The 17,012-nt window shown below is 43.4% G+C and overlaps 1 protein-coding gene across 2 annotated transcripts in view; it reads left to right on the forward strand.

The window, feature by feature from the left end:
* Positions 1 to 14,585: 14,585 nt before the first annotated feature.
* DECR1 (2,4-dienoyl-CoA reductase 1) overlaps positions 14,586 to 17,012 on the forward strand; it is a 698,559-nt gene continuing 696,132 nt past the window's right edge. The window contains exon 1 of one of the 2 annotated variants that reach the window (XM_044065390.1): positions 14,586 to 15,279. In XM_044065390.1, coding sequence (XP_043921325.1) covers positions 15,202 to 15,279 — 78 coding nt within the window. In that variant the 5' untranslated portion in view covers positions 14,586 to 15,201. The remainder of the gene's footprint in view (positions 15,280 to 17,012) is intronic. The other variant, XM_044065391.1, reaches the window with a different exon arrangement.

The following is a 17,012-nucleotide window of genomic DNA, read 5'->3' on the forward strand; positions in this document are numbered from 1 at the left end:
GAGCTAGAGTCATGCTCCCAGTCTATGTTTGGGTAGTTGACGTCACCCAATATAATGGTGTTTGGAGAGACCTTCATATTTCCATTGTTCACAGGATGGCCGAGTGCAGTTCTTGGGTTTGGGAGGGTGGTCTGTAGCAGGCTATAACCTGGAAGGCAGTTTCACCCATTGTAAGTTGCACATGGATAGTCTCTGATGCTTGGTGCTTTGCCACCAACCTGGAGGTGTGGGTATCTTTGATGAATATCAATACTCCCCCTCCATTTGTGGTTCGTTCCAAGTTTTGGGGCTGAAAAGCATGGTATGAGGTATAACCTGGTAGTGCTGGGGTGCTCTCAGTAGCCCTGAACCAGGCATCTGTTACTGCACAGATATCGATGTTCTCCATGCTAAGGAGAGTTTCAGGTGCATGCATCTTGAGGTTTAGACTTCTGGCATTGGGTAGCATTACTCTTAGTTTCTTATCCCTTGTGATACCTATGAAGGTGGGTTTGCCATTTGAGCCTTGCCTAACATAGGCACTATGGGGGTAGTAAGAGCCTTTGCCAATATCTGAAAGCCCAGGGGTGACAGGTGCAAGCCGTCCCTAGCGAAGCAGGTGGTTCAACAGAAGATGAATATGTGAGGGTGTAGTGCCTGTGATTAGTTAGCAGTAGCATATATGACTGCTCACGTGGACAAATGCCAGGTAAGTCATATGCAATGTGTCACAGGCAACGCACATGTGAACAGGACAAACAGTGACATTCTGTCAAGTGAGACATGGACATACATATAGAAAGCTATGCAGATGTTACTAGGAGTCCACAGAAGCTCTGTAACTATGCATTGCAGGTGGGATCAGTATTCCAGGGTAATTGCAAGCAAACATGCATGCAAACAAAGCTACAGTAAGCAGGGCTGCATGTAGTCCATTGTACAACAAACAAGTTGTACCACTTCCAGTAGGTAACACTGCAAATATGCAGGCACTATGCACATGTACATGGGAATACACAGGTCAGATGGCTAGGGTCCAGTCTCAGCGCACACAAGTGTACAGACCATGTACTGTCAGGATGTACAATAACTGGATGGAAACCCATGTGCTCATACCTGCAGTAATACACATGTCAAATAACAGACACTGAGCCTTCACTCAGTGGTTCCATACTTAGTAGGATGTATGCTACCTGGCCTGCCACCACCGTATCCCTGACATGTATGGGGACTCTCCCTCCTGTGACAGTTAGTTTTGTGTGTTGGGGCTGTCTAGCATGGTATGAGATGTGAGCTTGCAGTGCTAGGGTGCTCCTGTGTGTCCTGTACCAGTCGTGTAGTACTGCACACATATCAACATCCTCAAACATCCGCATTGCAGAGTCCAGTGTGGGCAACATGCCACTTGCAGTTTACATGTCCATCATTGCGTAATACATTCATTACCTTATCCCCTGTGCTACCTATGTATGTAGCCTTCTGTTGACATCCTTACCACCAGTATGCCAACATGTGCAGATGATATACTATGGTACTTACCATGGGTGTAGACAACAGTACATGACAATCACACCCTTACTGCATCAGGCATGCTGTGATATACCCACAATTATTTCAGTACACAGTACTGTTAACAACATGATACTATTACTACACGTCTATGTAGTCACCCTGTGCATCAGCAACATGTTAACCTGTACCTGCACTGATGTTACAGATTGCAGGAGGTGGCACAGTTTCATCATATGCACAGGGTGTGAACTTGGTATGCCTGAGTCAGCCACCGATACCACCGATTGACATGTATTTGTATGTGTGTTGGTGAGGGACAGCAGTACAAGGTGGGGCAATGTTGATGCAGTGTGTGCGTGTATGCGGTAGCCCTAGGTGTTGTCAATCCGCATGTGTGTATGGATGCACACAGTTCCACCTCATGGCTGCCATATACTGGTGTTTGTGGACAGCCACAGACTGTACCTGCCAGGTCATACAGATCAGTGTCTCTGGCCACGGACATGGTACCTGTGCCTTGCAGGGGTGCTACGGACCGTATCCGGTACCAACCCAGACTGGGTACTGTCATCAGAAGCAGGTGTTCGTTGACTGGACACAGATCCCTGTCGGGCCTGGCCAGAGCCACGTGCATGTGGTCTCCTGGGGCGGTCTGATTACAGCGCAGACCCAGCATTGCTGGGGCTGCTGCTGGCACTATGGGGGCGGCCGCGGCCCTGTTGTCGTCCGCAACGACTGCCAGCTGCTGCTGTTGCTGGCATACGCCCACATCGACGCCTCAACCGTCCACCATCGTCCTGGCTCATGGACATGTAGTTGTGGAACCGGTCTAATATGTCCCCACAACGTCTGTCTATGACATCGGTGAAATTACGGATGGCAGCCGCAATGTCACGCATACTGTCAGTCATGGCTGTGCGACATGCTGTCAGCTCCCTCAGACCCTGTCTGGTGTACCGTTCCATACGTGACTGTGCCTGCATGACAGCCCGAAACATAGCTGAGGTTGTAAGACCTCTGTGGGCACGTCTGACAGGGGCAGTACGCCCATGGATGCTTCCATGAGAACTCCTGGACATCTGTCTGTGTGGTACCATCTCTGGGCCATGCCCATGGCTGCTGTGTGGGGAGGCATGTGCCACAGATACCACATTACCCTGGTCAATGCCCACTGTATGCTGTCCATCACCTAGGGACATTGGTGACAAAGGGTGTATTGGCAGGATAACTGTGTGCATTGATGGGGTTGACAGCTGTGTACTGTCAATCGGCTGACCAATGACGGACCCTGGCATACCTTCCTGTGCCATTACACAGATGTCATCATTATCAGTACCCATGGCACCAGATTCAGGTTCCCTGCTGCATGACACCAGAGCAGCACCAGAACCTGTGGGAGGGAAACAGGAAACACAGTTTACAATGTCTACACATTACCAGTGATGCACACATCCACACATGCACAGGTCCAGACATGCACACATGCACACATGCCCACATGCCCACATGCACACATGCGCACATGCACAGGTGCACACATGCACACGTGCACACATGCATGCATGCACACGTGCACACATGCACAGGTGCACACATGCACAGGTGCACACATGCACATGTGCACACATGCACAGGTGCATACATGCACACATGCGCACGTGCACACATGCACAGGTGCACACATGCACAGGTGCACACATGCACAGATGCACACATGCACACGTACACATGCACACAGTTGCACACAATTGTACACTACTCAGTATGCGTGATATCAACACACAGACACAGACACACCTGCATGCATACAAAGAGCACTACTAAGTGAGCCTAATATTACTATTACTATCAAGACTATTACAGGTATTGTTAATACACACTCACCAGCATGGATAGGCTGCATTGCTGTTACACCGGAGGGACCTGCAGACGTGAAGAAACTAATGTCAGTGGGCACAACTGTGCCATTGTTACTGAGTATGATACAGGTCAGTAGTACAACAGTCGCCTTTCACAGGTCAGCTGCTAATATTGAGGATATCACACTTGCACATTAAATACTATGATGACAGCTACAAACCAAGGATACACCTCACACATGCATTAACTACCAGTGTACACAACAGTCAACTATACATATGGCATATTACCTGCACGCTCATAGTCTTGCTGCTGCGTGGCTCCAGCCTCCATCATAATGCATGTCTGCTGCTGTTGTTGTTGCTGGCAGACTGGAGCCACTACACTCATGAGTAGTCCCTCCAGTCTGGTGAGTGGGGGATGTGTAGCCACCCCACCACCTGTGGCGACCTGTTGCCTGTGGATATCCGACGCACGCTGACGGACATTTCTGATTAAATCACTGCAGCGATGTCGTACCTGCTCATATGTCCTATTATGCATGCCTATGTCATTTACCCGACGGACCAGGTCTTGCCACAGTGCAGCCCTCTCCTGCTGATTCTGGCTGGTGCAGGAAAAGAGTATTGCATAATCCCGCACCAGGCTCTGGTGTATCTCCTCATCCTCAGCTGCGGAGTAAGCGGGATTTCGCGGGTGAGCCATGTACCTGAAAACGAAAATAACCTGATATCAGCAATATATGTCAGCAGAATTTGGCACACATACTACACATGCTACTCGACTGTTATGATACAACATATCTCACATATATAGCATCTGTCTGTCTATTGGTGGATACACATGTAAATGGCCAGGTATCAGTGCTCAGCCAGCAACTGTGCAACAGTACCTGGCACACTCCATACGACATACTACCAAACCCCAGCAGTCAGAACACTGATTCAGGTCCAGAGCACCTCCTCACTCTGGGGGTTTGTATCTAGGTACTGTATGGCCTACATCATCAACTACTGTGAGCTGACCACAAACTAATTGCCCTGGATATACATATCCCACCTCCACCACCAGCACAAACGACTATAGTGAATAACATTGCAGATGCAAACTTTACACTTTGTAACAGTGACATGGTATCCTTTCAGCCCACTGGGCCAGTGGAAGACACAACCCACAATGCTGACCCCTACACAAATGCTTTCTACGGACATCTCCGAGAATGCATGGATCATGCAATCCCATATATGACCAAGACACTCTCCACAAAGGGACAGCATCCTGTCTGGTGGACCCCAGCCATAGACAGATTGTATTACAAAAGATGGAAGCTACTGCAAGACAGAGCATAATTCCATAAAGGGAAGGCATGTCTGAGCAGCACTAGTAAGGATCTATTTTCCCTCATACAAACATCCATGGGCAACTTTGTGAGGGAGATCAAGAGGGACACTACAGATAACCAGAAGGCCTTCTTCAGTTATGTTAGCAACCTGGTCAGAATCCCTCCTCTATGCTCATAGTTAGTACACAACAACAAATATTTCATTGAAACCACAGATATTGACAACATTGTGGCAGACAGGTTCAGTGCAGGTGTCACCCCTCCCTCTCCCCCAAAATAAGACATAGTTATCCCAGCTGACTGTAACCTCCCTGTCATCACAGATGTCCAGGTGGGAGCCGCCCTCAGGAAAGCAGAATACACAACATGACTGGGACCTGATGGTATCCCCGGTTGCATGCTACATGAACTCTGACAGGAGCTAAACATACATATAGAAGTGCTATGTAACACTAACCTGACTACAGGATATATACCTGTACACTGGCGCACAGCAGCAGTGGTTCCACTCTACGAAGGAGGCACCTCAACATACCAATACAATACAACACAATACAATACATTACAATACAATATTATACAATATGCTATTGCCCCTGGGACTACAGCAGTATACTGTTCTGCTACCCTGACCATTATGACATATGTGGTGTGATGGTAACTGCTGCTGTCACACAGTTATACAGGGTGACTCATATGGCATATTACCTATCTGACTAATATTCAGCAGGGGTATGTGTGACATGTACTCATGGGGAGTCTTGCTTCTTAACACTGTGTGGTTTATTGCAGGGTATGTCTTATCTGTGGGTAGGAACCTTTACCTCCACATGTGCTCTCTATTGCAGTGGCATGGACGACACACAGCAGTCATTTAGGTTGTGGATGGTGTGAGGTGTTACTATGGTTGTTGGACATCTGTCATGGGTGTGACTTACGTATGTAAATCCAGGAGTGGTAACCTCTATGTGGGTAGTATGTGTGTACTCTGTGGTGTTGTCAGTCACTGTGCATTGGTAATGTGTTTGAGTGCATTGTCACAGTGTTGTACATGTCACTGTGTCCTTCTCCATATCTGTAGCTGTCATGTGAGGTACATACCATGGCATCCATTATGTGGTGTGGAGTTGTACACTGACCTACATGTCCATAGCTGACACACCATGTCTGCTGACACATACCATGTGCAGGTATTCCAGGAATAGTGTGCCACTGTGAATATCATTGGGGGACTATTGTACACATTTATGACCCTGTTCACCCCTGACACATGCAGTGGTGGGCAGCCAATCACATATCTGGTGGTTACTGGTGTAGGTGATTTGAAATGGGGTATGGTACTCCAGTTTTGACACTGGTGTTCACTCCATGCCTTTGTCACCAGGCACCTGTTGCAATACATCTGTACACATGTGCCTCACTCAGAATATATATACATCTCTCTCTCTCTCTATATATATATATATATATATATATATATATATATATATATATGTGTGTATATAGATATATCTATATGTATATATATATATATATATATATATATATATATATATATATGTCTGTATACATATACACATATATATATTGATGTACATATATTGCTATAGATATGGAGAGGGGGTGAGAGTGACAGAGGGGGTGGGATAGGGGGTGTTGAGGTTGTCATATACAGTCATACCTGTAGATAGTCAGATCAGTCTGTCTATGTATATGTATCTACATATATCTATATCTGTATGTGTGTATTACATATATAAGTTTGTACATATTCTATCTACATCTGTCTATGTATTCCTACATCTCTCTCTATGTATGTATACATATATGCATATCATATATATATATATATATATATATATATATATATATATATATATATATATACATACATACATATTTTGACATACATACGTATCCATATGATAGACAGGTATATCAACATGTTTGTCTACCATACTGTATACACACACTAACATACTGCTAAACATACATAACTGTGAAACCTACTTTGTACATTGCACTACAACCTACAGTCAACCTACATTGATATGTGCACATAGATGCTCTCACATACAAATGTATGTACAGCCTTCACTGATAGTTGCTGTATGTCCCCTGCCTTTGCACATCTTCATATACATATGGATACAGACCAATGACACATATGGAGGGTTCACAGTATGTAGACCTTTATAGTATTACTTTACAGTACCTGTGTTTGTCACAGCTGCTTGTGTTGCCGTCTGGTTTTGTGTCCTGCTGCTCCACTTGCCAGTTGTCAGCTTTCAGGTGGTTGTTGCTGAACAGTTTTGTTTGTGTCTGTTTAATTTTGTTTTTCTCTGTCTCTGTCTCTGTCTCTCTCTCTCTCTGTCTGTCTCTCACTTCCTCCTCAGGGTGCAATGAAAGTATTGCATGTGTGGACTGGGAGTACAGCATACTTTTGTAGGTATCTGCATATGTCCATGTGATGGCCTCTGCACCAATTGTTAGCCAGCATTTGCTAATTGCATGCAGCCAGTTGTGTACTGATTGCAGTTCTCACTGTGATTTCAGAACAGTGCTATAAAAAGGTATGTGAGATAGGCGTAGCCCTTTCAGATTTTAAGGGCAGGGACCATGCTGGTATGCTGTGGACAATGTTCTGTGAGTGTAAAGGTTGGTATCTCTCTCATATTTCCAGCTGTGTTGTAGATTAACATTCCTCCATTCATTTCTCCAGTTTCCTGTACTAACTGTGTATGTACACTGACACCTACAACTACTACTACTGTTAATGTGTGTGTGTGCTTTCCTTGCACTTTTGCTTGCACTTTGTTGCTAAGGCTTCAATATTTGCCCTTTACAGTCACTACTTGTATACCTGCTAGGTGTCCTGACTGTAGTGTGCTGCTGTGGCTTTCCTATTTTCCATGTACATTCACACCTTGGAATGCTTGCTATATCTGCTAGGGTATTACAGCATGCAGTGTGGTCTGGCCATGGTGTGGGCCTTGACATCTATTAGGGTATTTGAGTATGCTGCTGAGCAGGCCCCAGAGACTCTCAGGTGCATCTGTTATCTGCCTCATGGAATGGTACATATCAGTGGGGTACACCCATTAAATTGTCTGGTATGCTGCAGTTGTGACTGTGGAATAGCATGAGCATATGTATTACTACACTTTTTCTGCCATGCAAGTGGTGCATACTTTCAGGACTCCATAGTTACCATTGCATGTGTTGTAACACCTTCCTGCCTACTGTTTGTACATTTCACATGGAGTCTGTGGGGCATCCCTGTAACTCATTCACTGTTGCTATGTCTAGGCTCTTAACTATTCAAATATGGTGGTGTCAGACCTCTCATGTGTACAAATATTTGCAGGTTGTCCACATTTCTGCCTCATATTTTGGTCAATATCTCATGCACAGCTTTTTCTGGCAAATCACTCTGGGCTCAGGTCAGAATATAGTGACAAACATTCAAGTTTCAGACTTCATACCCTTCCAAACATCCCACAAAATGCAGAACCTGTTACTCTCTGAACTGTCTGAGTTTGTTGTGACACTATTTGTAATGTGTCCCTGGTTTTGGCCCTTTGCTCCACATATTTTATTACTTGGTCTGGATGTGTTCCTGTAAGAGGTTGTGGGGTATGGGCAGTGATTATCCTGCTGTGAGTATGTGTGTGGCTTGCAAGGTGCTACAGTGACATTATTACCTACTAGCTACCAACTAGCATGGCTGTTTCTGTTCACACACTACTATTATGGAAATCCACTAGTTTTGACAGTAATTCTAAATGACATGCTTTGTGTACTACACATCCTATATTCCCTTTACATTCATTCCTACTATTACATGATATATGTATTTTAGCACAATGCTCTTGTATAACAGTCATGGCTTAGTGGTAAGTCATGCAGACTGTTTCCAAGGTCCTGGGTTCGGGACTGACAGTGGGATTTTATTTTGCTTTTGAACTGACTACAGGACCTGTCAACCAGAGTGACTAAGGCACTTTTAAGCAGTTGTAACCGGGTTAGCGCTGGTTTGCGCGGAGCTCACGCATGCGCACTGGCATTCAGCTCACAAGACACCGCTTACAACCGCTTAAACGTGCTTACTGCAAGACACCCGCGCTATTTTCTTTGAAAGAAATGAAAATGGGGAGACAGGAAAGTGGTGAAAAAGGGGTCACAAAGAGGGTAAGACAGTAGGAAAACAAGCTTGGGTTTTGCAGGAGGGATGTAGGTAAGGCCCATAGCTGCCCATTTCTTCATCAGCAACAGCTGTGCATATGTTTGTAATTTGGTGTGACATTTGATACCTTCCACCCCTGAGAGAGGTGTAAGGACAACAATAATACTTGTTGTACAGCCAATTGTAATTGATAGTTTCCATGTCTGGCAGACATATGTGCGGAATGGGCAGCTATGTATGGGGCGTAGTTTTTTTGTGGGTACAGAGTGCCCTTTTTTTTTTTCAGGTGAGAGTGGTATGTCAGGTGAAGGAAGTCGGTATAGCTGGGGAGGTAGGTTGGGTAGGTCAACAGACAAGACAAACAAGACGCATACAGGGGCGGTGTATGACACGTGTGGGGGGGTTACACAATTGACGGGGATGGAGATTTGGATATCCAGAGCTCATGAGCCCACAGATGGCAACAGTGGAACTGATATCCCCACCCATGGGCAGTTGCCACTGTTCCTTCACTGCCCAGGACGGGGCTGTGCTGGGGCTGTGTAGGCTGGGCAACAGGCATGCCCGTAAGTTGTGCCACCTGTGCCTCAAGCTGGCATAGGGGCCCAAGAACAGAGTCTTGGATCTCCCTACGCACCACAGTCCGGACGCTACGGAGGGTGAGTGGTGGTTCTCCTCCAGCCACGCTTGCAGAGGGGAGACGGGCCCCATCCCCTGCAGCGCTTCCACCCGCAGGTGGCACAGGGCCACCGGAGGAGGGTCCAGAATGGGCACTAGTGCCAGGTGTCGTTCTATGTTTTGCATTATGTCATGACAGTTTGGGTTAGTAACATACAATACCATTCGCAATTAGTTGTAACAGCATGCATTAGTATTCCCATTAACCAAACACCCAGATATTCACACCATTGAACAGCGAGCATAACACATGCATAATATGAACAGCAATACACAGTCCAACAACATGCAGGGTTGACTGATGGCAACAGGCCATCAGGTTTGGATGTATGAACAGGGCAGATGCATCAACGGACATGCAAATTTTTATGACCCATCAGGACAAATGTCCAGGGGTGTTAATTGTGATTGCACATACCAATTTCACGTGGAATGGATTATATGTGGTTATAGGGTGGGGTGAAGAAAATATTATTAACACCTTCGAATACCAATACATATGCTGTACATTTCTAATAGCTACAGATATATACACACTACTGTTCTAACTACAGTTTCCTATATGATAACTACTTCACTTTGGTGATAGGACTGTTACTGCTACATCAATATACATTTTATTGTTATTCATACACGCTCATATCTGGCTTTGTTCAGCTACATCATCCTGCTACATTTGCTTTATATAGCTATAGACAACTGTGGATGTTTGATATTTCAGACAATCATACTATCTGCATATTGCAGACTGAGAGCAACATATCCAGATTTTGGGATACACATTCCAGCTGCAGCAACACTTTGGACACATTTCGCAGTTTGGTTCTACTTGTCACATTCATTTCATTCTGTACTGACTGCAGTATACTTTATACAGGGGTTATTACTACTTTATTGGTGGATTCATAACTCTTTCTCACACCTCTCACTTGTTTTCATTTTACTATTCAGGATGGTACTTACTTCTAGGCTTTATTGACATGTTTTACCTGTAGTTATTACAATCCTTTCCAGCAGTCTCACTTCTGTCATGTTTCAGTATTTCAACAGGGATATATTTCACACATGTGATTTGCTCATCTTCTGCAGCTGTACTTTTCAGCCTGCTGCAGGTTGTGCACTATTATATTACAGGTGGGGCATCTTTATTTCAGACTTTATTTCAGACATTTTCATTTTCCTGTTTGGATTTCAGACTGCAACACACTTTTGTAATCAAGCAATACTTGCAAACACTTTTACACTGTTACTTGCACATTTTATTACTTAGTGACTACACTGTACTCTTTTGCTAACTGTCATACTTTTATATTTCTTTACAGTTACTGGGAGTGGATTACTGACCTGCCTGGTGGCGCAACCGCACCAGCCTATCGCCATAGGCTCTGCGGTTCGCAGAACGGACACCTGCAGCTGTAATATAAATGAAGTAATATTGGAATACACATCTCCATAATATCAGCTAATTTAATTTCTTACATACATAATTAAATGTAACTTACTCAGTAGTGGGGCGTTGGGCATTTGCCGGGCCTCCTGTATCCAAAGGTTCAATTGGTCCTGCTTGCGTCTCTTCAGGTCCGCATGGTGGTGACGGACCTGCTCACCAGTCCTTGGAATCCCTGTGGCACTGATAAGATCATTAGCCACCCGGTCCCATGCCTCAGCCCTATATGCTCCCCACAGGACCTCATGATTGTGGACTAGGAGCCAGACCATATATCTGGACTCCTCAACACCCCACCTCTGTGCTCGAAAGCAACTACCCTCACCTACACCTGACATTCTGGCTGCAAGTCAGTTCTACAATCGTTTATGCTGTGTATTCCCACCTATGGGGCTTATATATGCCGTTTTTCCCGCACTTATCTGTGAGTGGCCATTTTGGAATTGTATCCACTTCACAAAACCTGCTTTGTCATGCTCCACTTTCTATTCATTCCTATATATTTGCTATTACTGCATTTCTGAGTACAGCTGTCATAGCTTAGTGGTTCAGTACCTTGACTATGGTGCATGGTATCATGGGTTTGAACCTGGCCACTGCTTTTTATATTTTATGACTGTCTAGACAGGCTAGGGGGTGTGTCTGTGTAAAGGCAGTTTTGTTACAGCTTGCTCAACGTTGCCCGTCGGTGAGCTTGTTGGCGCGGTGCGCAGCTCCGCGCAAACGGGGTGCGCTGGCTTACGCCTGATTTGGCTGTCAGCACGCATATTACGCTCAGCTCAGCTAGGGTCACACAGTTTCAGCGTGTGAAACCACTGCTCAGCTACGGGCACTCATTTTGCACCCGTTAAACTACTGCTCAGCTACGGGCACTCATTTTGCACCTGTTAAACCACTGCTCAGCTACGGGCACTCATTTTGCACCTGTTAAACCACTGCTCACCTACGGGCAGATGCACTCACCTTGTTAAACTGTAGCTCAGCTATAGGCACATCTGGCATTTTTTATTGTTTTGTTACCTCACATTTCTTCAAAATAAATGGACTATTTCATTACATTTTACATAAAATGTGATTTTATATGTGTACATGTTTGTCAGGGACTTGTTTCGTGCTTATTTTGCTAAAAATAAAAATTAGTGTTGTGTGGGCTCGAACCATGAATGCCTGCTCTTCAGCCGACGTCTCTACCGCTACGCTATTGCTTCTTGGCTTACTTTGCATATTTAGTTCTTATATGCTTTCCCACTGACTGCTAACTGTAGCTGCGCTATAAGCACGCCCGCGCAAATGAGCGCACTCACGGGTAAACATCTTTACAATTTAAAAAAAATATATAACATGTTCATTTATATATTTTATGTTCATAGTCTGTGGGGGCATGTGTTGTGTTGTGTTTATTCACATTTCCATGGACTCTGTCGTGGGTGTTTACTTTGGGCACTTTTACTCTTCTGGGGGCGTGTCCGCTTGCAGGGCTCGGCCTACGGACACGCCCCCTACTGTCTTACACGGACCGTGTTAGCCTTAGGTGTGATTCAGCATGCTCTCATGAATATGCAGAGCATGCTGACATCACTCCGTTTAACTGCAGCCTCCGTGTAAGAGTTATAACTCTTACACGGAGGCTTCATGAATCCTGCCCAATAACTTTTCAAATATTAATGTATTTTTTCTCTCTTCTGTTTCATCAAAATATACTTATTCTCTTTGTTTTTTGTGATAAAGTTTACGCATCTTTTTTATTTTTTTTATTTACTCTAATAAAAAGGAAGGAAGAAGGATTCACACGTCTATAAGTTAATTAAACACTAGTTTATTCTTTCTTAAACTTTAATTCTTAGTTATTATACTATAATGCTTTTTTACTTAAACTTTAGTCTTATAAATATATTGTTATTGTCTTGTTACTGAACTAATATTATTGTTTTATAAACATCCAGGTTTCCTTTCCTTTCTTTACATATAGATCACTTTTATATCAATACAATCAATAACAACTTTCTGCTTTAACCATAGTTAGATTTATTTAATTTTATAATGTCTGGAAATAAGAATTGAGTTCATAGTTAATGTTTTTGGTTTACTGCTGATTTGGAGGCTGGTGCATTTTAAAGGAAAACTCCACCATAGAACTCAAAAACATATTTTTTTCACTGTATCTTTGTTTTTGAGCTATTTTAATGCCCCAAAATCAGTCCAAGTGCTTCTTTTACAATTTTAATTTGTTTCTCTCAAAATGGCGGATGATAGGGCCTGCCTTGGTAACGTGATCTTATTTTCTTGCTTGTCATCCTTCTTCCTAGAATACATTTCAAGTCCTCTTTATGTGACTCATGCCAGACATAAGGAAGTGGTGCTGTTTTCTCATGCCATTAAAATATAATGGTAGGACTGTGAAGCACTGTCATCTAAACACACCTTCTGTAAAAGAGCTGCTTCTCTCTTTACCTGACTGAGCCTCATTTATCTGTCTGCCAGAGCTTGTTCTATGCTATAAATAACTGTTAGCTACTTGCAGCAAAGGAAAGATAAAAACAGTTTTTTGTAAGAGGAGTCTTTTGTAGTCCTAACAAACTTGATAAACCCTCCCCCGTACTCTCATGCCAAGGTGTAAAAACTCTCACTGCAGTAAATAATCCTTGCTGAACATTTACAAGTGACAAGCAGTAGGACTCTAAACTTATTCTGTCTGCTACTTCCCAATGCCTTCTGTGGGAGGATTTTTCTCTCTCTCATGAATGATGCAGATTAGGTTAAGAGGCTGAGAGGTATATATGTCATTTAGCACATTCAAGCCTTAGGGATTTTCCAGAAAAGGACCCATTTTATGAGGATCAGACCAACAATATGAGGCAAAAATCTGGACAGTTTAATTTATTTTGACATTTGTTGACCGGGTTTGTCCTACTGCCCGGTGAGAAAAGCTCCAGTAAATAAAAGTTAAAAAGTTACAAATTTTACACAATGTGATGTAGACACTGTGAGTCAATTAATGTTGTTGTATCTTTCGGCTTTTCTCGGTTAGGGGTCACCACAGCGGAACTCCAGTCCGCTAATGATTGGCAGTTGCCAGTAGATTTTTACGTACCGACTTGCCAGGCCTGACGCACAGCCTTCAACGAAGGTACGCCCATTCACGGCATGTCTCCACGGCGCACGCAGAAGACGCTTTGGCTGAGAATCTAACAGGACAACGTCTTTCTGTGAGGCGACAACACTACAGCACCACCACCGCAGCATAACAAATAAAAATAACAGTACATACAGAACACTATTGAAAAAAGAAAACAGCAGTACATGCAGAATACTATATGACACTGCCTTGAGGTAGAAGTTTATATAACAGCCCTCAGTTAAAAGTTAGGAATGGGTTTGGGCATCCCAGAGGAGTGAAGGAACAGGAACAAAATCATTACAATGTGTGTATTATAGCTTGCGTTAGTTCTTTCAAACCTGTTGGGCCAGTTGTGAAGTATGGTCCGTGACCTACTTGGTAGACCCCCCCCCCCCAACAACACATTCTGCAAATTACTAAAGCCAGCCCTAAAATCTGTGTCATTTGGGTCAGAGTTGGGACTTTTATTATCTTCTGTTCCACAGAACTGGCATGATTGTTAAACATGGTACCTAATCCCACAACTGAAAGGATATAGAAACGCTTAATGAACTCGTGAAAGACATTTTGGTCGAGGACAAAAGATTCAAAGGGCATCTATCGAAAAATTTATGATGTGGACAAAGCTCCTCGCACCTTCCTTGTGGTTGTAGGTTAAAAATTCCGCCCGTCTCTAGTTCCAGGAAACGAGTGCATCGAACTTCAGATATAAGCTATAAAGATCGTGAAGACACCCCTTATTTGGTCTTGCCGTGTTGACCCACGAGGTTTCAACAAATTCATGCCACTACCTCACAGCATACACAGTACTTTTACAACTAATCTCATTGTTGCTACTTTATGGGGCCTATAAGCCATACAAACTGACAAAAACATACTGATTTAAAACTGAAAGGACCGGCAGGGACAGAAGGGCGTGTGACTAGGGGGCGGGCCTTTAAAGTTTTGTTCTGCGCCTACAGGCTCAAGAAACCTAAATCCATCCTTTCACCGGTGGAAAATTTCAGTAGGCGTAATACTCCAAGGTGGGGCCTATAATATTGTTTATTTCTAATAAGGCTGTTTAGGAGAAAAGCAGCATGGCTCTGCTCGTAAAGCTTTCTAGAGGATATCACCGTTTTAATAGTACAGGCACGTCATTTGCTTTTAGCAGGCGGGTAAGTGACCTTCGTATTTAAGTGGAAACGATTGGGTGATCCGTACGTATGTGCTGGGTAGTGCTATATGTAAACGGTGTTACAGTTTTTGCACGTTTGGATGACGTTCGGCTGCATAGCTTTCAAACTTGTATCCTACACATGCAGATAGGGAGATAGGGTTACCACCCGTCCCACTTTGTGAGGGACAGTCCCTCTTTGGGCAGTTGTGTCCTGCAAAAAAATTGTAAAAATGGCAAATGTCCTGAGATTTTAGAACAAAATTATTTGCTATGTTTTATATAATAGTTGCATAAAACAGTTATTCTGTATCTGAAACACCCAAATATTATAAGAAACTGAATAAGCAACTAAAATGCTTCAAGTATAAGCTTTTATTTAAGAAAAAAAGTGAAGTTCTGTCCTTTGGTACTGGCCGTGGGTATGTTTCGCCCTGCAAAATCTGACATTTGTACCAAAAATGTCCCAATTTGGGCATTTGAAAAGGTGGCAACCCTACATGCAGATCACTTGACAGATTGCTAACAACTAAAAAGCCCTCAATGTTCAGCATTACTTAACGTGTTTTAGTTAATTAAAACGTGTAAAACTGTCAGAATTAAACATGGACTTTTAAAGACTTTGTGAGGAGTGTACCTTGTAATGAGGTGTACTGAGGGGTATTTGTGTTTTTGAGCTATGACTGTTGTGTAATGTGAAATTAACAAAGTGTTGGTGTACCTCATATTATAGGGAACGTTCCTCATGTGGGGGTCTTAAAAACGTTGCGTTCCACATTGAAAGGGTCTGTCACAGAATCAGTGTTAGCATTTTTAAACTGATATCCACGGTGAATAGAATGGAATCATATTATTTCGTTAACAGAGTTGACCATCCTATAAGCTTCCCTGCTGAAGCTGCTAGTAAGTGCTGGACATTTCTCCCATTTGTTCCGTAGTGTTCCTCATTTTGGAGATGGACGGTTAAGAACTATGACTGAGGGTATGGAATAAGAGCCAGTTTAGTAAATAGTTTACATTAAGCCCATTTGGGGGCTACTACATACCTCCCAATTCTCCAGATTTTTGCCTTGTATTTATTTATTTTTTTGGTCTGTTCCTCATAAAATGTGTGGCTGTCTGGAAAATTAGTGCTGACCGAAGTCTCTAAATAATGACCTACATTTGAATTTCAGACTTCATATCCTTCAGAAAAGTGCATGGTCACACAAGTCTGTTTCAAGCCACTTCTTGAGCTTATAAGAAAAGTATTTTAAAATCTGTCCCAATTTCGAGGCCTTTGCCCCTCCATTATTTTAGGCTTTGTCCAGATTTCTTGCACTAAGGTTGAGTGGTATGGGCTGCTAGAATACCCGTATAGACGGATATACACAAGAATCACAGATAAAGATAAAAAAAGAGAGGACAAAGGCTCATAATCAGGGATACATTTTAAGAATGGCGCTCTCATAGCTAAAAGGGTGCCAAAGTAACAGGTTTTGCATTAACATGCTTCCTGAAGGGTGTGAAGTCTGAAATAAATTGTCATTATGCAGTAGCTGCAGTCCTCTTCAGTTTGCCACAAAGTCACCAGTTTTTGCCAAGTACACTCCAAACATTTGAAGGAAAATTGGTGACATTCTGCAAAAGTAGTGACCATTGAGAATACAGTAGCATTTAAAACAAGCACACCTTTTTGGAAACCTGAACTCTGTCATTCTTTCACTCACCCAACATGACTCTCATCCTGGATAT

The sequence above is a fragment of the Protopterus annectens genome, chromosome 3.part0, assembly GCF_019279795.1.
Source record: "Protopterus annectens isolate FY-2018-M chromosome 3.part0, PAN1.0, whole genome shotgun sequence".
NCBI classification, from domain to species: Eukaryota; Metazoa; Chordata; order Ceratodontiformes; family Protopteridae; genus Protopterus; species Protopterus annectens.